The following is a 24,755-nucleotide window of genomic DNA, read 5'->3' on the forward strand; positions in this document are numbered from 1 at the left end:
GAATTTGGTGACAAATATCCATTTTAAATTCAGTTGCGGAAGCACTTTCGATATAAATTTGTTTAAAACCCAAATTAAAAATTATATTGATTAGGAAAAATCATAAGTATAATTTTAGTTCTGAAATAGTTCATGTTCAATGGGGATTCTTATAAAAATAACTTATTAACATTAACTACTTACATTTTACTCTAATATTGTTTTCCCTATAACTTTATGTAAAAGAAACTTAAGTCAAAATAAATAAATGAACAATAAATTAATAAAAATAAATTTAGTAATACAATTACCAAAATACAAATATTTTTAAATACCTAGTTTTACGCTGATTTTAAAATTATTAAACTGCGTGAAAATCAAACCTTAAAATTTAAAACGTTTCAAAAGTATAAAATAATTACAACTATTTCAATTATCGTATCCCGGCAAGAAATGCGACATAAGTTAAAAAACAGAAATTTTGAGGTTATGTCAATAAAAAATATGTATAAAGTGCCCCATATAGCTGAAAAAGTGTCACATCTTTAACTCGCAATTTATCCAGCTGAGGGCAGTTGTGTTAGTTTTGTTTCTAATTCTGAATAATGTTAAAAATATTCTTTAAGTTGTTTTTTCTCAAATGCTACATTTTTGAGTTATGACACTTTTCTTGCCAGGGTGCGATATGTTTTTATGCATTTTTCTTTTATAAATATAGACATTGTACGCTATCTCTGCCTTTAATATGTATGTTTCGAATCTTTATCTAAGCATGAGAAATTAATAGTTTGAAATTAATATATAATCATGATCAAATAATATTTGTTTGAGATTTTGAAGAAGTGTTTTTGCAAATTTAAACCATTATGCTTTTAGAAGTGACAATTTTTATTTTCTCAATTGTTTTACTCAAGGTTTCAAAGATCATTCTTTTATTTTTAAAAAAAATCAGAAGAATGTGTTTTTGATTTTTGTCAGTAAAAAAATAAAGAAGTGAGTTTTAGCTAAAATAAGATATTTTTAGAGCAAACAAAAAAAATTTTTTGAACTTATTTTTTTTTATCTTAATGTTAAATGCCATGTTCTTTTGATATGAAAAATCAAGAGAGTGTTTTTGCTAGTTTTCGGTCAGTAAAAAATTAAGAGGAATTTAATTTTTTTTTATGGTGGGGACTTACACTACTTATGGCACAAAAAAAACTTTCTTGAACTCAAATTCCAATGCTTGATGTTACATTTTTCAAGATAAGGAGAACTCAAAAAAATTTTTTTCGGACATTTAAAAAAAGTGGTTTCAACACCAAATATTTAAAATATATATAAGGAATAACAAAGGATAAAGAAGAAATAACAAAGTTTACCGATATCAATGAAATAAAAAAAAATACCCCCTTGGTTTTACTACATTAAAAATGTGTTAAATTAAAGAATGTGACATGAAGAAAAGAGGTCAAGAAACATTGTTTTTGTCACTTTAGGAAAAAATCGTAAAAACTGTTTTCGTTTTTCAGCTTAATATTGTATTTTATTTTGATCAGTTCAAATAATACTATTTAAAAATTTGAATACAAAAATGTGTAAATAAAATGCAACAAAAAGTACGATGAAATATAAACATTAAATATTCAATAATTAGATTGAGAATTATTAACTATTAAACTTGCAGATAAAACACAATGTGGGTGAACCCTGCAGCTGCAGAAATGAAACAACAAACTTGAAAATTGTTAAGATGAAAGACACGTGCTTGTTGATGAACTTAACATAATTTCCGATATGCTCGAAATGCTATTTTTGAGAATGTTTTCACTTTTTCTATTTTTTCCCTTACATTTACATTATGCTACATTTCTGTGTAGCACAGGAACTGCAAGACTTAGAAACTTGAAATAACAAAGGTGTATAGAAATATGTTCAAAAAATAAATAACAAAAGTTTAAATTCTGCAGTTAGTTTGCAAATTACTAATTTTTAATTTTGCAGTAAAAAAAATAAATATAAAATCCATTGTGCAGTCATAGAAATGTAATTACAAAATTAAAAGTTGAATTGCTCAAAGTGGCATTTATATTTATGAAATAACCATTTCTTGGATTTAACTTGTTCGAAAGCTATTTGCAAATAAATACTTTTCTCACAGACTTTTGTTTATATTTTTATTTTATATAATGATAATTTATCCATTGTTGTAGAAGAACTTAACTCTCTCACACTCTTCATTTTATAAGCTCGTGCTTGATTTAAAGTCAAAAGTATTAAAAAAGCTGGATTTGCTACAATAAATAAGATTTGCTACAATAAATAAGAGTGAAAATAAGATTCTTCTCGATATAAAATATTTTAACTTCCAAATGAATAGGTTAAATGAACAAAATGATACATTCAACGTGAATAGAGAACTAAAAATATCAATAAAATACAGAAATAGACATATTATAGTTTTGGCTCTCGAAACAAGAGCCTTCTTAACTTTAGTATCAAAGTTCTGAATAACATAACAGTCTCAAAGTGCTTTAACAAAATTATTAATAAGATAAAAGTTGTTGTTAATTTGAAATACTATATGATGTAAGGCAGTCGTCAAGCAAGCGAAATAACATACTAATGAATTCTTAATGGAATATAATATTGAATAATAATTTGTTGTTTAATTTAAATTGTGTTCTTGCACACTTTGTATTTTCCAGTTTCACTTTTTTCATCTACAGTTGATTGCCTTTAAAATCTATGTATCTCAAACAAAAACATATTTAAAAAGTGCGCTTACATGATGATATAATAGCTATATATTTTATGAATAAATTGAATATTTTGTCAAAGAATTGGTTAAAAATACCTTAGTCATTTTTCATCAAGAACTTTTTTGCCAAATAACTTTATGAAAATCAGTTACAAGATGACTACGGCCATTGGTCCGATTTCACTTGAAATTTTATGCAAAACTAAAATGATTGATAAGTAAGATTATTTTACATTTGCAATGCTTGGGTATATTGCTTTATTTTGTCCATATACAGAATAATATATTTTTAGTATGAGCTGTACATACCAACAGACTAAGCTATTTCGGAAAAAAATACTAACAATAAATGCTACAAAAGTAAGAAATTAACATAGCAATTTAAACAAATTTGAATAGTGTCAATATGACCACTATTGTTAACTGTTCTATCTATCTATTTAGAATTTAACATTATTTTCGGAGATCAAGAGCATATAATGAAATTAGTGAAATCGATACTCTTCAGGTTTGCATTATAGCTAAATTTAATATCAAGAAATTATATCAAAATTAATAATTGCAAAAACAATGAATTCACATTTGTTCAAGAATAGCTAACAGTTAGTGACAAGTAGTCCAGAATTTATAGGTAAAAAATGATTTTCACTAAAGCAATTTTAGATTTTGAACTTAATTTTGAATCATCGTTTTTAATACTTTTTTCAACTATTATCGAAAACATTTTGATTCAGGAATGAAGCGAACATTTGGTATAATTCCATCATTTTGGCCACTCGAAATAAGTTTTTATCATTGTGTATACAAATTAAAGAGACAGAAATACGAAATGAATATCTTACATAATTGTATTTAATTTAAACACTCGCCTTATAAATTTCATGTATTTTAGATATTTTATATTAATTTCTTGAGGCAAACAATCTAGTATATTAATAATGCTCTTAATCCACAATTGAGTTAATTTTGTTTTAAAATATTTAAGTTTTAGCATAGTATAAGGTAAAGGAGAATTTAAAGTCAATTTCATATTTGGATATCAGAGCATATTGCTACATAAAACTATTAAATATTTCTTTTGGATAGAAGCGACCGAAAATTTTTTAATGTCCCTAAAAATGTCAGCTAATCTGCAACCTTTTTAACAGATTTTCGTAACTATGACAAAATGTCAATAGATATTTTGTGATTGTGTGGACTCGATTTCATATAGATGCCGAAATATGATTATTTGTTTTTTCCACCAAACTGTGTTCTTAAAACTGAGTAAAAGTTGACAATGTGAAGATTTTCATATTTGAATAAATTTGGCACCCTCTTTAATCTGTATCTGCAAAAAATCCTGTTTATATATAGCTTAACTTTATTTATAGTCTTCCAAATTAAAATCATTATAGGGTAGGTGATATTCCTATTGGAAAAACTACATTTTGGAGGTAGGTTATTTTGAAAATACAAAACAAAACTATTATATAAGTCATTAAGCTAAATTAACCATGACTTCAAACCTGAAATAACAATTGTTTAAGTATATTAATTATAAATAATCAATAATATAAAAAAAACCTTAATCAAGAATACATAACACGTAAAGGAACAGATTAACTTTTATTTTACAATGAAATGTACAGTAGTCCGACATAAACATCAGATCATTTAAATATTCATATTTGTATAACATTAGCTTGGCACATATATACAATATTTAAATAAAATTTTATATACTTTAATCAGGTCAAATATTTAAAACTAACCAAAAATGTATAAATAACAATAGTAAATTCCAAATTGATTTTCATAATCATATTAAGCATAAAAATTATTGTACAGTTCAACTGAAAATATAAAAACAAGCAGTAATAATATTTACAGTATATCGACACTCTACATATAAAACTTGATCATAATGTAATCAATGTTGTCAATTTTTGAAGCTTCCATTTCGAATTATTTATTTTAGATCATTCTACCCTGTGTACAAATCTGAAACAGATTGTCTTAATTTTTATATTTTTAGTTAATGACTTTAATGAAATATTTTATGTGCTTTGGAAATTCACATAATAACTCCTGGTGTCATTTTAGTCATTTTAAATGAATGAAAACGTAATTGAAAGATGCTGAAACATGTTGAGCAGTTGAAAAATTATTTGAGAAAGGATTTATTGTAGATCGAACTGATGAAAAAGATGATGAATATTTCATAGCACGATATATTCAGAGAAATGCAAGCAGAAGCTAAAGAAGAGAAAAATAAATATGTAAATATTGTTCTTTTAGCTTAAAATCTAATTATATAACTTAATTATTTCAGCAGTATGTATATATATATATATATATACTGCTGAAGAATTCAAAAATGGAAACACTTCCAAACTAATAATTTTTTTTTCCATTTCTCAATAAATGCTGAGAAAATTGTTTGAAGATTTCTTTACAAATGCTTAGGCCATGTGATTTCTCAGACATATCAAAAAAATTTTTTGCTTTTAGAGGTTCAGGGGACCAGCAAGAAATTACGAACGAAAAATAAAGTTTTTGAACACCCTAAGCCAAACAATATTGCATTAAGCTTTTGCTTTTGCTAATTCCGTTGTTAGGACATATTTCTAACAAAACTAATTTGTTTGAGTTACCTTTATTACTCTAACTGCTGAAATATTCACAAAATGAAGTAATTTTTTGAGTTTTTAATTAATAATAAAAATTATAATTATTTTAAAATTTTTTAAAAATTGTTTGAAACTGCGTAAGATATGAGAATTTGAAGTAATCCTTTCATGCTTCACCTGCGCATAAAACATTTTAATAACTTATTTATTAAAAATTTTTTAATAAATGTTTTTAATCGTATTTTGGAACTGAACTACTAAAATATGTTCGATTTGAATATCTGTAAAATTTTATATCAATTGTCAAAGTATTTTTTGATTATTTTTTTAAAAAAAGAAATTTAATTTTATACTATTAAGCATGAATCATTAATTAGTGAATAAATGAGTCATTATTTAGTCATTTATTAATGAGACATTAAACTTGAGTCATGAGTAATCTGTATTAGGGCGATTCCACGAAAAGTGGTCCTGAGTGACTAAATTTTCAAAATTATCGTAAAATCAAAAATGACACAATTTCGGAATCTAGAAGATGTAAATTTTTTAATAGTTAAGATAGTTTTTTGAATTGCAAAAAATATTTATGTGAATTCTAACAAAAGGTGGAACACTATTAATTTTAACAGGAGTTCTCTTCTTTGTTATGTTATATTCCAATGGAGTTCTTAAAATATTAAAGAGCAATAAAATAGTTTTTAGTAATAAATATAACAATTTTACTCTTTTATCATTGTTTAATGTATTTTTTCAATTTGGCCTAAATTTTTTTGCTTGTTTGAAAGTCGATTAATCAAGATAGTCTAATTTCCCAGTAACACACGTAACATAATTTTGCATTTTTTCTGTAAAAACTTTAGTAAAAAAGAAAATTTAAAAACTTTTTGTTTTACAAATTAAGAAGGCAAGATATGCAACGGAAAAAATTCTCGAATTAAAACTGCCAATAGTTAAAATTTTATAATTAATTTTATTCAAGGTAACACACGTAACGAAAAGTTACGCGCGTTACTGTTATGTGTGTTAGAGGTACTTATACACTTTAATTATTTATTTATTTTCAATAAAAGATTTAAATCATGTTCGGACATTTTTTATAACCGCCGCGCAACTTCAATGTCACAAATACGGAATTGTAAGATTGTGGTTTTTTGTAAAATCAGGTCGGTATAAGCATTAATAAAAAAACAGCATAATAAGACGATAATTTTGAAACTTTTGGAAATTGTTTTCCCAAACTTCTATTTGTTATACGTTTATGTTTAAATAGAATATTTCGACTGCATTTGCTAGATTATTATAAAATGGATAAGCTTAAAATAGTGTCCTTATCTGGATTTAAAAGAATAAGAAGATGAAGAAAAAAAGAAAAGAGCATAAGATTCTGCACTTCAAAGGAAAGAAAATAAGGAAATAATGAAAGTTAGACTTAAACTTTCAAAACAGATTGATAATGATGTAAAAGGTTCACCACTAAGTATTTCAGATGAACTTAATTATTAATAAATGGATTTTCTTCAAAAGTTAGATTGTTTATACTATGCTTGTATTGAAGCAAGAGCTGGTTCTCTGGATTATTACGGGGAAAAACGGGCAATAAAACGAAAGAACTATCTAACAATGTTTCTAAGAGAGGCTTATACTGATTTTTGTCAGTTGCATCCTAAACATTGTTTAATATTCCATATTTAGTGCTTTATGACTAAAAAATTTATTGCTACTGTAAAACTTATAATCAAAACAAATATCATGAAATTTTTATTCTTTAACTGGAAGGCTAAAATTAAGTTTATGACAATATATGGTGATGGTAGAAGTATTTATGTATATAAAGTAAAAGAAATTTTGGATCTAATTGTTGGAAGGGTGCTTCTGATACTTACAAAAATTTCTCATTGCTTGTTATAGGTTTCTAACCATCATTTATTGCAGTTTGGTAACGATGAGAAAAAGATGACAATAGCTCACAATAAAAAATATATAATGGCAAATGTGCAAGAAGAATGTTTTGAAATAACTCTTGAAAATTGGACTAACTTTCAATAATACGTAAGAGTTAAAGGAATCTGAGGTGATATTTTCCAAACAAACATATCTAGCATTAAAACCAGGGAAATTCAAGTTGACTTTGCAATGGCATATTCTTTTGAATATCAAAACGAATTTCAATCAGCATTATGCTATCCAGCCACAGTTCCGTTATTCACAGCAGCTGTTGTCTTAGACGATACTCTCCTAAAGAGTTTAAAATAGAGTCCTTTACAATATTTTCCTAAGGCAAAGACAAAGGTGAAACAATGTCTACACTTTTATTTTAAGACTGTTTAAAAGCGATTCTACTTCAGAAGATGAGCTAACAGAAACCTTCTATAGTAATAAGTCAAGTTAAGAATTTAAAAATAAATATATGGTTGAATTATTTCATATTTTGTCAATCAAAATATAAAAAAAGAAATTAATTTGGAAATATTTTACGATATCACATGCAGAAGTTCCTTCTATGGGATAGGTGTGTAGTACAAAATCTTGAAAGCGAAGCAAAAAGCAAAGTTATTTATATCATTGTGTTGTTATACAAAAAAAATTTATTTGCTATCCAGTGTTGTTTGCAAAGCTAACCAATCAACTCATGCCTAATACAACAGTATTATATATTAGCCAAAAGGAAATAAAGATACTAATTGAAAAGATCAATACATGGCAACGGTAATACAAAGCATAAAATCTATGCATAAATATCGTTAGATACTTGAATAAGATGCATAGATGCACATTGTGGCACACAAATAGTAAGTCAATTTCTGTTCCCTCCTGATCAGAAGTGCGCCTATAACTGAAATTAAAACGACATATGCTCTATCTCGGGAACATTATTGACGCAAATGCACATGCTTGTAAACTTAAAATACAATATTTGCATAAAATAATTGGAAAATATGCATATTTTTGTTTCCAAACAGAAATGATTTTGAAGGAATAGATGTGCCTAAGATTTGCTATGTTTTACTCTCTAAACCAATATAAAGAAGGGCTACAACCATCTTTCCAGACCATTAACTATTTTATTTGCTAAAATAAATTGTTTTTCTTCTGCTAAATTAAAATAAATAAATGTTTTAGTGCAACATTTATGACTTCTCAGTTGAAATATTCACAGAGGGTAACACACGTAACGTTCAGTTAACACACGTAACGCACCAATTTCACCAAAATAAAGAAGTTTTTACTGTTGCAAGAAATTTTTAAAAATCACTAAACACAGCTTTGATATTGTATCTCTCTATAAAAGAAAATATCTTAATTTTTTGCCTTTATACTTCACAGAATTAAATATATATATTTAAAGTTTCAAATATCTAGCATTATAAAGGGTAACACACGTAACGAAATTTCAGAATTTTTTTTTTCAACATCAAATTAATTTGCGCCTTCAATCTTCGTTTTGAGAACTTACAACACATATAGATTTAACAACAAATTAAGAAAAACATAAAAAATATCTAACAAGTTTATTATAATAAGTGTTAAAGTTGAAATATGTCGTGTAAAAGTAACACACGTAACGAAAGAATCGCCCATTATATCGGACAGCTGTTCAAGTGGTCCGATATAATGGGAAGCCAATAGCTGTGGATTAGAATCCAGGTCAGGGCATGGATGTTTCCCTTTGTGTGTTTAGAATTATTTTGAATACTCATATCTTGCGCAGTTTTTAACACATTTTATACAAACTTTAAAAGAATTTTGTTATTTAAAAGTCACTCTAAAAATTTTGTTTCATTTTATTGATTTTTTCAGCCGTTATGGCAAGAAAATGTAAGTCAAAACGATAATCATTTATTTTTAAATGTTAATATCTTCATGGAGGTTCACGAAAATGTTTGGAACAAGGTGTTCAGAAATATTTTTTTTTCGTAATTCATTGCCTGTCCCTGGAGCCTATGAAACTCGTAACTGTATTGCTTAGTATAAAAATGAAATCAACACAACTCTAAAATAAGAAAATATTTCTCAAATTTTTTTTTTGTAAAACTATAAAAATTGTCAAAAGCATAAAGTGACTATATATATATATATATATATATATATATATATATATATATATATATATATATATATATATATATATATATATATATATATATATATATATATATATATATATATATATTGAATTTTGAGGAGGAGGAATAAAATAAATTAAAAAAATGGCAAAAAACATGCTGAGAGATAGAGTGTTACAAAATAAATCAATAAAAGAGAAGAAAATTTTAAAATAATTGCGTTGTGTTTTCTTATTTTTAAATAAGACTATTAACATTGTGGAGAAAATTGGTATAACCGTGTATGCAAGTGCGACTAGGATAATTCTATAATCGCATTTATTATGACATATAATAGCATTTAATATCATTTCACAGTAGTATTAATGTTAATAACATTAACACTCTTTAATATCTGATAACTAAACTGGCAATCTTTAAAATCTCTCTGTCGAAAATATGTAAGCATTAATATTTTATTCTGTTTGATATCACTATTTTAACTTCCTTCGTGGCAATCGAAATTAATCAATATATTTAGATTTAATATACGTATGTGCTCTACATTTGAATATTACTATTGACCTTCGAATTTATTGTATTTAGATTGTTTTTTAAATAATAAGTTATAGGCGAACTATAAATTTGTAAAGTCATTCAAAAATATACATGACACTATTTAAAATGAACATAGATATATAGTGTGTCTTTGGTATTAATAATTGGTTTTAAAATTTAAATTGATATAGAGAAATTGCTTATATTTTCATCATTAATCAAAATAAAAAAGACGCAGTTTTCATAATATTTTATGTACTTTCATCTATGCTTATTGTAATAAAATTCTATTTAAAAATTTCTATTACTTTTTAAATAATAATAAAGCAATCACAATTAAAAAATATGAATTGGAAGGAATTACCATAAATACCAAGTTAAATTCCTACTTAAAGAATTTTATTTTTATTATTCTACAAAATATTCTGATATGTTACAAAGTTTTCTTTTTAGAATGGACAATGTTTCGATAAACAAATTCCATTCTTTTTAAGGATGTTATAGTTAATATATGTTTTATTATAGTTAATTTTTATTCTCAAAGTCAAACAGAATATCTGTCATAATAGGAGAGGCGAAATATTTTTCACAACCATTTAAGAATTTTTAAATTTAATTTTGACACATACTTGCTTTTTTGGTGTGTTTAGTTCGATGCTCTCCAGTGGTTCTGTGCTTATCTTCTTCCATACGGCTTTCGATTTTTCCAGGTTTTAATACTTTTTCTGTAATTAATATAAAATTTAAATTTAATAAAAATGTAGTAAAAGAATAAACTTAATAAAAACAGTTGTGTTGCATGGCTCTAAAGTTATAGACTAAGTGAAATTCGGAAATTTTAAACTACCATAAAAAATTTCTGCAATAAATTTAATATTAACGTATTACGATATAAATAATTGACAAATTGACTAATGCATTTTCGCCGTATTTTACTTGCAAATACATCAATTCCGTAATTGTTATATAACCCCAAAATATGTTTTTGTGACTTTGAAAATTAGCTTTATTTTATATTTTTAATGAGTTCCAAAATACAGCAAAGTAAATCTGAACAAAATATGATGAAAATACTAATGCCATCAAAATTATTTAAAAAATCAATTTTTAGTCGGAAAATAACATGCCCTATAATATGCTAGATATTTTCAAATAATTCAAAAAATAAATATTTTTAACACATAAATTACTTGATGTTTCCGCAATCAGGTATTTTGATTGCAAATGTTACTGATAACATGGCTTGTTGTTTTCTTATTTCGTTATCTTTCCTAATTTGACCTTATACAAAGGTTAAATTAGAAAACACCCCAAAATGAAAAAAAAAATATTTACTGCATTCTTGATCTATAAGATATCTGGAATGAAAACATTCATTTCATCAACTTTTAGAATCATAAAACAGCGGATGTATTTTATAGGCAAACATGTACTAAAATAAACATCGCCTAAAATTTTGAAATTTTTCTGTGAATTTTTCTCAAAAATTATAATTAATAATAATTATTATTACTAATTAATAAGTTTAATAATATTGTGTTCAGAATATACGAGATTTATTTATAATTTATACATTTATTTTTATTTTTAATTTTAATTTTAAATTTTTTTAGACTTCTCATTAAAATGCCAAACTTTTTATACTTCCCGCATCAATATATTTCTTGCCTCTGGATAAAGAGGTATCTTTAATAAATTTATGTAAGGGGAAAATAGTTGTTAACTAGCTGTGCTAAGCAACAGTATCAATTTTAACTAGTACTATTGCGTCATTATCAAATGAACATTTTCACAAATGTTTGAATGATTTCTTTCCTCTTTCTCTTTGCAAAAGTGCTCGTTTGAAACATTATTGATTCTTGTACATCGAATGATTTTTATAGTAAAGTAGCGAAATAAGTATAAAAATAAAATTAGAAGAGAAAAAACATCAATTAATTACATAACAGTTACTTAATAACAGTTACTTCATCAAGCATAGAAATGAAATAACATTTGTTTAGATAACGCATAAAAGTAAGTTAGCGGATGTCAATTCTCTCACCTTAAGTTTTCTTCATTCAACTATGAACATTTTATTAAATGATTTCTGTCCATCTCAAAATTTTGTTTTTATAAACAGCGTACAAATGATATTGACAAACGATATGATATATTTATTTTTATTTTTAAGAAAATAATTTGAAATGAATTAAGAAACTCCGATAATGAAAAAAGTTCTTTAGGAATCAAAACGATAATTTCCAGTATATTGTCAATATATTTCATATTATCTATTTATTTTTTATCAATCTACAACCTCAATGTTATTCATAATATGTACCATTTATTTGGTATCAAATTATTGTATAATGTATTACTTTTTCATCAGTTTTCTCACCTGAAGATAGGACTTGCGATTCGTCTCTTAAGGAATTCGTTGTAGGAGACCCAAATTCCTTTTTGTTTTCCGTTGTTCCATCTTGAGCAACATACATTTCAGTCACGACTAGATTAAAATACATTATTTTACATTAATAGTTTTCGGTAATGCATACGAACAAATTATGGCATTCAAATCATTTGAATAAAATTATCGAAAATAAAAATGACATTTAATCTGATAGTCATTTTTTTCACGTTAATATGCTATTTTTTGAACTTGATCAAATGATAATTGTTTTAGATAAAAAAAAATTGGAATTATCGTCTTTGTCACCTAAATACTTTTAATTATGATGTTTTACTTGTACCATTCTTATTTCGACTCTTCGTAGCAGGGACCAGTGACAGATGAACAAAAAGTGTGACAGATGAACAAAAAGTGTGTCACTAATTTTCAGGAAGGCACTCACAGGAACGTGGAGCCATGCAGATTTCACTGTTCTGGCTACACTGACTACCAGACTACTAAACCACCAGAAAATGGTAAAATTTACCCTGTATTAATAGGCACCAAATATAACACCAAAGATCACGGTAATTTTTACGGAAGCACTTTAGTAATGAGTTTTGGTAAAATTAAAAATGAAATAAGGTTTTATTACCATGCTATTTGGTAGTAAATGTAATTATATTTTCAGATATCTCAGAGCATGTTATAAAGAGAATATTTCTGATTAAAATTGCTTTTCAGTTTTGTATTTTTATGAAAGTTATCGTAATTTGAACTATAACTTTTAAAACTCGAATTTCAACCGTAACTATAAGTATATTAGCAATTGAATGGTTTAGATGCCACATATTTTTGTTTTATTACCAGATTTTTTTTTTACCAGAAATGTCATTACCATATAAGTACGGAAATTGCCTAGATTTTTTTCCGGGTAGGTTGAGAGGTTCAGGGTAATTGATAATTCTACATATTCTAGATTATATAATTGTTTATATATTTTGGACTGAAAATTACAAAACTCAAATACTAAAGTCATTTTTATAGTGTAAAATTTTTCAGCTGCTTATATTTAACACACATACGGAAAAGCAATACATTTAATGCTATCAAATGTATTGCTTTTCTTATGACTTTCTATTGTGAATAGAAATTCTGATCAACGAGAGGGAGACCAAATATATTTAAACAAATGCTATCCCTTGATAAAAACATATAGATAAATAGCAAACAAATCTAAAACAATATACTTTAGTAATAAAATCACACCATATATTGTCCAAAATAATGTTTTGTTAGAAAATTTAGCAGTCAAGCACTCATCATGATGCTCTTTGACACACATGCAAATGGTGCGAGCAGCATGACACGTCCCATTATCCTGCTGATGGAAACCACTGATAAAAAAAAGACTACAAATTAGCAACGTAGCGTAGTAGTAATTTCACTCGCATTTTTTAATCGCAATTTTAGATACGGCACGCCAGTACAAGTGCGAACTTTTGTTAATTTATTGCATCTATTATTATAACTGCTCATAAATATTCCCCAGGGAGTAATGTTTTTACCTAACGCTTAGCAATTATCACAGGGCATATCAAACCATAAATGTTAAAATATTAATTAACAGTAGTTAAAAAAATTGCATGCGATAAAGTTAAAGTCAGTTGGATATTTTGTTAGATAAATCTTCATATATTAAATACTGCATACATAATTCATATATAAATTTTATGCTTCTTTTCTTTGATTTCTTCACTTTTAAATCAATTTAGTTGATTTAGTTGATTTAGTTTAGTAGTATTTTAAATCAATTATTATAGCTACTTAACCACTTTATAGAGCTTAACTACTAAATAAGATACCTTCCATAACATGAATCGGTTTCGGCAGTTTTCAGAAGTAGCAATCCAGTTTTGGTCCGAATAATCTATTTTTGATTGCACGATAATTCTTTTCATCAGGCTCAATTTACAAACCAAAACTATCATCAAAAACTTTCAAAAATCTTCGCCATTTCATTCTAAATTAAGATTTCAATAGTCGATGCGACATAAATGCACTGCTTACAAAATATACCGGTTAAAATACAGAGTTTATACTGGATGAAATTAAATTAGCCATACTTTTGGAAATTGAAAGTCCAAATATTTAATACTTAGAAACGTGCTCATTAACATGATAACAAAGGAGATCAGCATTATAAATCTCAGAAATTTAGACTTCCACTCTCTTTATTTGTCCCGTATTACAAAATTTGGAGACACTTGTGATTGCTTCTCTACCATCCGAGAATATCCAAAAGTATTAAAAATACCGCAAAAACAATTTTTTACGTCTTATTATTCACAAGTTATTTTCAATCTTCTGCGAAAACGAGCTTCAACAGGGACATTATTCTTTGGACAACAAAATAATTCTTTAAGTTTGCCAAAAATATTTGTTCAAGGGAAAAAAAATATTGCATAGAGTAATATTCATATTTTTTCTTTGAAATATAAGAATTATTAAAAGTTTAACAAGGTAAGCGAAATGATTACTTTAAGTTTGGTCAATGCGATCAGTTCGTTAAAGCTAGTGTTAAATCCGAAAGTTATTAGTAAGAACTCCCAGTTTTAATTGTATATCCGCCATATTTATAAACAGTTATCTAAAAGTTTCAATTTTAAATTGGTTCGATCACTTCCATAGAGTGCGTGGCTCTTAAACAGCAAGCAAATCCTATCGAAAAATTTCCTTCCTCTATTCTTTGTTGAAATCTATTATTATTCTATTACTATATTATCTTTATTATTCCTTCCTCTATTATTTATTAATTTTACCAGAATTTTTTTTCACCATGCATATTGTGTTTAAAAAATTCTTTAATTAAGCTCAGAGTAGGAAAAAAGTGTTACCTAAACAACACAGAAAATATATAAAAGAACTATTTTGATTATTAATATTTACCGAAATTATTTAAATTGTAAAGGAAATTTCTAATATGGTTCAAATCTGCTTTTGATTTCTTCTTGGTTGCAAAAAATTCCAAATAAACTTATTTACATTTTACAAATTTATTTACAGTTTTGAGGCGATCAAGTCAGCAATTATTTTCTTTTTATTTACGTTTCTGAGCCAATTTTGAGAAAACACTCCTCTTAAAGTTTGAAATATTCTTGCTTTAATATATATAATATATATCTAATATCTCTCTCTCTCTCTCTCTCTCTCTCTCTCTCTATATATATATATATATATATATATATATATATATATATATATATATATATATATATATATATATATATATATATATATATATACATATATATATATATATATATATATATATATATATATATATATATATATATATATATATATATATATATATATATATATATATATATATATATATATATATATATATATACATATATATATATATATATATATATATATATATATATAGGGCTATTCCGCGGTAACTTACGTTACATTCACATAAACTTTATTGTATTGAGAACTTAGAAGCAAACAAATAATATGAATACACATATTAAAATAAAGGGATTTCTTAAAATTACAATCAAAACCAAAAGGAATATAATTAAAATAATTATTATTTTTCAATTTAAACATTGTAAAAGCCTGAAATTAGTGTGGTAACTTACGTTACCGAAAAAGGAATGGCATAAATTTGCAATATACTTGAAGGCAAAATTCTGTTCTTACATAAAAGTTTCATGATTAAGATTATATCTATCATTTTTCTGACATGTTTAAATATTTCTTATGCCTAGATTTGAGATTTTATTTCAAAAGTTAAATTAAATATAATTTTTTAAGTGGGTAACTTACGTTACAGTAACTTACGTTACGAAATTCCGTTTGTATCAAACTTTTATCAAATAATGTACAAATGCAAATTAAGTTATTTAAACAGTATAGTGCAAGGGAGAAAAGTGTACATGAAGTAATTTCAGATACTTTTGATTCACACGTAACTGCAAACTTATTAAGTCCTCTGTTATTAACAAGTACAGGGGGCTCAATTCTTTTCACCTAGCTTTCTTTCTGGTAGAATTTTTCATCTCTTTTTTCTGGCCATTTACAATAGATTCCCACAGCAGCCATTACATTGACTTTAAATTCTTGCTCTGCAACAGACATTACCATACCAGGATATAACGTGTCCTCCTATCTAACCATACATCAACCCCCAGCGTTTATCTTGGATTCATCATTTTCTTTTTCAACATCTTTCACTAAAAAAAACTCTTCTGGTATGCCTTCTTGTACTCTTAAATGGTGGATCTGCTTAATGTTTTTAATCTGTAGAGATTTTGAGAATAGACTAGACACTCCACTCATCTGTTCTAGAGACTCGCACTCAGCTGTTTTTTCTAAACATAAAATAAATTTCTAAAGAATTTCGTAAGATGGAGCATTATAAATTTTGCTGAAGGCTTCCTTAGTCAATCCGAACTTTTCATGATGCTTACAAACCCAAACATTGCCTGGAAGTTTGCTACTAAGCAAGACATGCTTTGGACGGAGCTCAAAGAATTTAGTTTTTCCAATTTTGCATTCTGGATTTTTTTCCATAAACATTTGGTGCATTTCTCGAACTGAATGATGAAGATGCCGTGCTTGTACTTTCTTTTTGCTATCATTAGCATCTCTAATTATAACTACATCCTTAACTCCCGGTGCCTGTCGAAAAATTTCGTTCAACTTTGAAAACATATGAATGCCAACACCCAAATTAATAACTTCAAGCAAAGAGTTTCATTGAAATTAATATATTAAGGCAGTGATAATTTATTTAAACTTCGGTATTGTAACTGGATACATCTTATTTACTTTGTATGCCAATTTTCAAGAGGAATAAACTCATTTTACCTTGGTAACTTACATTGCATGCATGTCAGTAACTTACGTTACACATATTGAATGGGGCTCAAAACAATAAATAAGTAATATTTGAAAAGAAAACTATTGCTGCTTATTTAGTGTTAGCCTCTAAGGAAGAAAAAATATTATTCTTATACTTTTGTATCACTTGTTCTTTTTTACACACAAAAACTTTTTCTAGTTTTTGGTAACTTACGTTACATGCATTAATGTTTAGTTGAAATTTATATAATTAAGTGAATTTAACAACAAAAACTTATTTTAACACTGCACAATATTTCTATTAAGTGTAATAAACAATATTTATTCTTTGGAACATTTTGAAATTAAAATATTGTTAACTTACTGATTTTCAAAAACTGACCATGTTCTTCACCCAAATCAGATTAAGTAAATGCCAATGTTCAATGGGTTACCAACACTAAAAAACTAAATTCTCAAAAAAAATAATTATAAATTATCAAACTTCAAACCTTTCTAATTCAGAAAATATCCAAAATGATAACATTATTCTTATTTGAATTTTCCAAAGCTTTTACCCTTTTTCATGGAATTGCCCTATATATATATATATATATATATATATATATATATATATATATATATATATATATATATATATATATATATATATATATATATATATATATATATATATATATATATATATATATATATATATATATATATATATATATATATATATATATATATATATATATATATATATATATATATATATATATATATATATATATACATCCTTATAATTTTAGCAACGATGCATAACACATCAAACAAAAATTCAATGTTTACTGTAGATATATTTTTTTAATTAGTTTTTCTTTATCTTCTCATCAACTTCGGTGTGTAAATTGCGACCCTATATTTTATTATTTCGAATTATTTTTAAGAGTACCGGCAACTAATGCTTTAGTTTCAGGGTGCTTAAGGAAATATATTTGAATTGTCGAATAAAATAGTTTATAATCTACTAGAAGCGGCTATGTATTATAAAACTAATTTCCTTTAAAGTAAAAAAAATGCTGAATAATTATAAAGTATGTAATCATAGGAACGGTAAGTTATAAAATTTTATATAAGATTGATATTTATTGAACAGCCGAAACTCAGTCACCTATTGAAGTAATATAGAAATAATGCTTTTTCTCTTGAATATAAGACGATATATTGGAGAAAAAAAGTTGAAACTACCAGGAAGCGGTAAAATCTACCATGTTGATTATTCAAAAGAATAACGAATGCTCGAGAATTTTTACCGAAGCACTTTGATAATGAATTTAGTAAAGTTAACAATGATATATGCTTTTAAAATACGTGTTAAATTCGTTAAATGTTTTAAAAGTTGGAAATTTTATCTTGATGCCTTAGAGCATATCGCAAAAACCATTTATTTGGTCAAATTTATTTTTCAATTTTGACACTTCTTATTTAATAAGTCATAATAAGAGAATAAGTCTGAAAACCAGTATTTTCAAAATAATTTCTGTATAAACAGAAAATTCACCTAATAAATGGTTTAAATATTGTATGTTTTGACTTTATTGAATGCAATTATTGTTTTATAACAGAAATGTCATAGCCATGCAATTAGGTAATTCAACTGGAATATTTTTCTATATGTCGATGTGAATTAAGAAAGAAAAAAATATGCAAATACTTAAAATCTGAGCAAATGATGAACCCTTATTAATTTTTAAATATGTTTTGAATTTTTAAACAATTTTAAGCAATTGAATTGAATTTTTAAACAATTTGCTTTTTAATTAATTTAAATTCAATTATTGCCTCCTATTTTTACATGGTTAAGTGAAAGATATTTTTAGATGAAAAAGTTGTTTAATCAGTTCGTTTCTATTCCCTCACATTGTACGATAAAATTAAAATAGTTCATCCCAACAGAGATGAATAAGAGACTGTTTTTCTCATCATATTGAATACTAAATGGTTAAACAAGTGTAAAAATTGTGGTGCATCAAAGTTATAAATAAAGTTATAAGTTAATTTCTTAGCTATAAATAAAGATTAAAATTTCGACCTTCTCCTGTTAAATTTTCTTTTCAAAAATATGTAACGATATTGCCAAAATATGGCAAGCATTCCAAAGTTCCTCATGGGATAGCATTATTTAGAATATATGTCTGCAATATATTTGCAATATACAAGGGAAGTATTCAGCATAAGAAAAGACAAACTATAAAAAAATAGGAAAACTTTAAAATATTGTCATTTGTTTTATCATGTGCTTGTTGAAGTAAAGTATGGTAAAAACTTGAAGTTGTAAAAAGTTGAAAAAAATATGGTAAAAACTTCCAAAATGGGAGAAAATTTACCATGTTTCTTTCTCTATGGGAACGTCAAAAAGTCGGAAATTCTTAGCTAAGCGTTTTAAAAATTATTTTTGAAAAAATAACAATAAAATATGGTTTTATAATATGTAGTAAAATATGGTAATTTTATAGGGATACTTTACAGCATGCCATAGAAACCATTTATTCGGTTAAATTTACTTTCCCGTTTTGCATGATTTACAATATGCACGGTTATATGAACTATAAGTTTAAGAACCAGAATTTTTGGAAAGCAATTCCTATATGAACGGAAAAATTATCAAATGAAATTTTTGAACAACGTATATTTGAGCCGCGATTTCTCCAGTGAGGCGAGCCGGGTCCGAATCCGAGTCGATACCATTTCCGCATCCGGCTTGCACTGACCGCAGTACTGACGAGAAATATCCTCAGTGGTAGACGGATCATGAGTTAGAGTCTCCTTGCCGCCGTCAGGCTAACTGCGGGAGGTTCTCGTGGTCTTCTTCTCCATGTAACGCAAATGCGGGTTATCTCCAACAAAAAGTCTACCACGAGGGCAAATTTCTCCCAATACTTGATTCAGGAGCTCCCTTGTCTTCCGGATTGGGTTCAAAATTTCAAGGCTACGGAGTTGAACATTAGTAGTCGTAAACGCATAAAATCGGGTAGGCTGGTTATAAACGACGACAATGTACAACGACGGTTATAAAACATTATAAAACTACGTATATTTTGGCATTATTGACCAGAATGATGGTTTTTCACAAGAAACGCCATTGCCATATAGTTCTGTAATTTTATCAAAATTTGGCTCACCGAGTATCAATAAATGTTAATATAGCATTTTCGAATATGATAATTATTTTAATATTAAAAATAGTTTTGTAAATTCTAATCTTGGACAAAAATACTATCACAATTGCATGCAATTCAAATTTAGAATTTAAATTAAATTAAGTGTATTTGTATTTATACTAAATAAATATAGTATACAAGCATAGAAATCTTTAGAATTTCTTTTTTCCGATATTAGAATAAGAGTCAGCTTAAATCAACTAATGTTAACAACATGAGATTAGATAAGATAACAGACTTAACAACATAAAGATTTAAAATATATTTGCATTCCTCCGACACTTATAAACACTAATTAAAAATTTACTTAAGGGCAAAATAATAATTTTAGTAAACATTTTGCTTAATCTGCAAGAAAAATAACTTTCAATATTTATTTTGAGTATTAAAAATATTGATTACACAATAATATCTAACTAATAATTTAGAAAAGTCTTGATTGTACACTAATGAACTACAAGAAACTTGATTATACAGAAGTATCTAGCAAATTATTTAGATAAAAAATCTTCAGAAACATTTTCAAGCCTTACCTCTTTGTACGGGCACATAAATCTTGTATGCAAGGGTTGATAGAGTGGTAGTTGTTGTTGTCACTATTTCTGAAAATATTACATGATAAAGTTTACTTTTAAAATGAAGAAACAGGCATTTGAATTAAGCACACTTTTCCAAAATATTTTCCTTTGATTTAAATTTTTTGAAATATATGCGCATATTTAGTAGTATAACATCACGATTTAGGATTCAAATATGTGCTCTTTATGATGCATTTCTTTGAGTTTCAGTTACGCGTTTTATATCATTCAAGTGTAATATTTAATTTAAATTCAGATATATTTTTTCATAATTCAAGAATTTTTTATTTAATCATATTGTTAAATCTTGATTAATTATTTTTTTCTTAATTTTCCTAGTTCTCTACCTTAAGAAGTTAGTTGATTTTGATTTTCTAAATATAGTTTAAAATAAATAAACACAATAGAACCAGCGTAAAAAGAACTTTATTATTAAATTAAAAGTTTAATCAATATGTAAAATAAAATTTCGAAATGGTGAAGTCTATTTATCAAAGATATCTATTTATGTACTAATGCAGCTAACGTGTATCTAATATAGTGTCACTACCGGAAACAAGCATATTTAATTCTCTATATTTTCAGAAAACGGTAAATAGAGCCACGTTATCAAAGTGGTTCAGGTACTGAACTCTCATTTTTAAGTACTAGGGTTCCACTCTAAATGACAACTTAAAGCGTGTTCAACTTCAGATGGATGTCAGTAATGTCAAATAAAGTCGTTGGGAGTTTATGCTGCTTATGTTCACCCTTCTAGGAGATTCGCCATGAAATTAAGGACCCTAAATCCCCTTTAGAGCCTGCTTCATAAAAAGCTGTTGCAGGAATATTTATACCTATATTGAATAAATATAGGTATGTAAGTAATATATACCTATATTTATTCAGCATAATGATCATTTTTCCAATTCTTCTATGATACAAAAATAATTTAACATTTACAATATAAAAAGAATTACTTCAGATATAATAGCATGGTAAAGAAATAATACGCCTTTTTTTCCAAATGAGGCATGCAAATGATTAATAATTAAGTTGTTGAATAAATCCGATGTTCTAAATCTATCTCTCTTAATGCATTCTTAACATATCTGTGCTATGAATGAAAATCAAAAACATAGTTTTATTCAGATTTATATAAAGAATAAGCATGTTTAAAATTTTTCTGAATGCCATTTTGACGGATAAACACACACGCTGAAACCTTTAGCCGACTCAATTGGATAAAATATAGTAATTTTAGATGAAAAATGCACTTAGAAAGTGAGAGGGAAGTAAGAGATATATAGCAAAGAGGGGATGTGCGCATTCTGACGCGAACGTATTTGAATTAGCCTATCCATCTTGCTTCTCGTTAACTCTTTCAGTTAGCAGCCTTCTTTAGAGCGTTGTATGAAGTACTCAAATAATTTTTTACGCTGGTAATTTATGTGGGCAAAATGAAATTTGTAAAACTTACAATAAATAATATGAATTACAAAAGCAATCATACCAATCAATCTGACAAATCCTTCTTTATCTCCGAAAGTATTTTTCGCTACACATTTATAATGTCCAAAATCATCATCGGATATATTTTTTATTTTTAATTGCATCAAAATCTTGTAGGAATCTTCAATCTCTTGTATTTCGTATTTGTTGTTGCTTATAAGAACAGCTTCATCGTGTCTAATCCAAGACGTCAAAGGTCGAGGAGACGCCTCCAAATGACAACCTAAAATTGCTTCTGTTCCTCCGGCAGCGTAAACTACTTGATTTGCCACTCGAATCTTCGGTTGGACTAAAAATAATGCAAAAATCATTTATTTAATTTAATAATCAATTAGAGGAGAAAAATGTGAAAAAATAATTAAAAAATATTTCTGCTTTTTACTATAATCTGAAACTGAGTATATGTAATAATTAAATAAATGAAACTACATTATTTAAAAAAAAAACAAATTGTAGTTTCCTTTCACTTTTTTCTGTGAACTGTCAATGTTATTTAAAATGAAGAAAACTTTCAATAAAATAAATTAAGTGCTTTTTTTTTAATAATTCTATTTTAATGTGCATTTTTTCATATCTTTGGAAATAATGCAATTAAATTTAAGGAAAGAAAATAAAAAAAAATTAAAATATCAACAAATTATTGCTAACATTGCTATAAATTTGTTAATTTTTTAACCAATAACCAACATATATTCAAATAAAAAAATGCATATTTCTGCTTTATTCATCCATAATTCAATTTCGAAATCTTAGAAACAAATTTTATTCTGCATAGAGTATTTCTGAGTTCTTACTCAGATTAATAAATAATTAAAATTCTTAAAATATTTGAGTTTTCTAGTTTTAGAACATTTATCTATTTTTTTCATAAAAGTGATTAGTGTACAAAGCGGACACTTTCAACAGCTTTTGACCGAATGATACGATTTTCTTTTATTAGGACTCGATTCTTCGAGGTTCAAACATTAAATATGCTAATTTAATAGTGTATTTGATGCATTAAGTTTTGTCATAAGAGAAAAACAACGTACTTTTTTTTAACAAGCATGTCTTTTTTCGGCCGAATGGATTTCCGGACGTCAAAATATATGCAAATACCGTAGTTCGGAAAAAATAATTTTAATAGTTTCGGTCAGAGGACATAAAGTTTCGCACCTTAATTGCACCTTAATGTTGCGCCATATCTCCAAAATTAATGAAGTAAATCACTAAAAAACATTGACCACGTCACAATTAGGAATTTAATCAGTTAGTTGTTTTGGGATTTTTGGCACAAGCACTACTTGTGACAATATTGCGCGCATAATTAGATTCATAAATTCCGATTATATTATAAAGTCAAAACTTTATTAATCAATAAAAATAAATTACAATGAGGTACGAGGGTGTACTGTCACCACACTCACGACCAAAAAAAAATATACTAGTTGAAGATATCAAAATGGTGTTGTGCCTGAATTCAAAATTTTTTTGTACTGAGTTACAAAAAGCGTTTCTTTACATTAAGGTATGGGTTGATTGAATGAACAGTGAACAGTGATCTGTTGAGCAATGAACAGTGGATTTAAAAGTACACTGCTTAAAACAATTAAAGTATATTGCGGGTTGCGGGTTGATCTTACACCTAAAGAATCGTTTGAAGCATTGACACATTATCGACAGGCATAGTAGGCTAGATGAGACAAACATTTGTTTTGCTGAAAAATGCTTTTTATTGAACATTTGGTTTCAAAAGGAAAAAAAATTGTGTACAGGGGAAAAACAAAAAAAAGTTTCCTTAAAAGAAAATCGTTTTTTGTAGGGGGGTATTCTTTCCCCGGACGGTCAGCAGCGTTGGACACCTTTGAGGCATCGAGTCAATGAGGTTATTATTGAGCGGCTAGGTAATTATGTTCTACTGCAGCTTAAGGGACTACAATAGACCTCAGGATCTCACCCCTATATCGGCGACCGGTCGGAGCTCCATTTCGAATGATATGGAGATCGGCGAGACCATCAGCCTCCATAGACCATCACTTCCCCTCCGCCAAATCTTACACTTTCGTGAACGAACGCTGAGTAATTTCTAATGCCTAGTTCCCTCAAAGAAAATACATCTAATATCAGGATAGAAACGGGACTCGTTAGAGAAAAGAATATTGAGTCATTTCTTCTCCTCCAGCTCATATGCTCTGTTGCCCACTACCTGCGGGGGTGACGGTGCCTTTCTGGTAACGTGAAGGACACCATTGGTTGGTAAGCATACCTACAGAATAAAGGTGATTTCGGACAGTTTGTGTCAAAACTGTGGTGCCAG

At 26.9% G+C, this 24,755-nt stretch overlaps 1 protein-coding gene across 1 annotated transcript in view; it reads right to left on the reverse strand.

Annotated features, from left to right (window-relative positions):
* Positions 1-4,308: 4,308 nt before the first annotated feature.
* LOC107452480 (lachesin) overlaps positions 4,309-24,755 on the reverse strand; it is a 180,624-nt gene continuing 160,177 nt past the window's right edge. The window contains exons 6-10 of the mRNA XM_016068967.5: positions 22,461-22,748; positions 20,924-20,992; positions 12,313-12,420; positions 10,562-10,657; positions 4,309-4,957 (exon numbers count right to left, since the gene is read on the reverse strand). Coding sequence (XP_015924453.3) covers positions 4,866-4,957; positions 10,562-10,657; positions 12,313-12,420; positions 20,924-20,992; positions 22,461-22,748 — 653 coding nt within the window. The 3' untranslated portion in view covers positions 4,309-4,865. The remainder of the gene's footprint in view (positions 4,958-10,561; positions 10,658-12,312; positions 12,421-20,923; positions 20,993-22,460; positions 22,749-24,755) is intronic.

This window comes from Parasteatoda tepidariorum, chromosome 6 (genome assembly GCF_982258835.1).
Source record: "Parasteatoda tepidariorum strain Cologne lab strain chromosome 6, Ptep-v5.0, whole genome shotgun sequence".
NCBI lineage: Eukaryota > Metazoa > Arthropoda > Arachnida > Araneae > Theridiidae > Parasteatoda > Parasteatoda tepidariorum.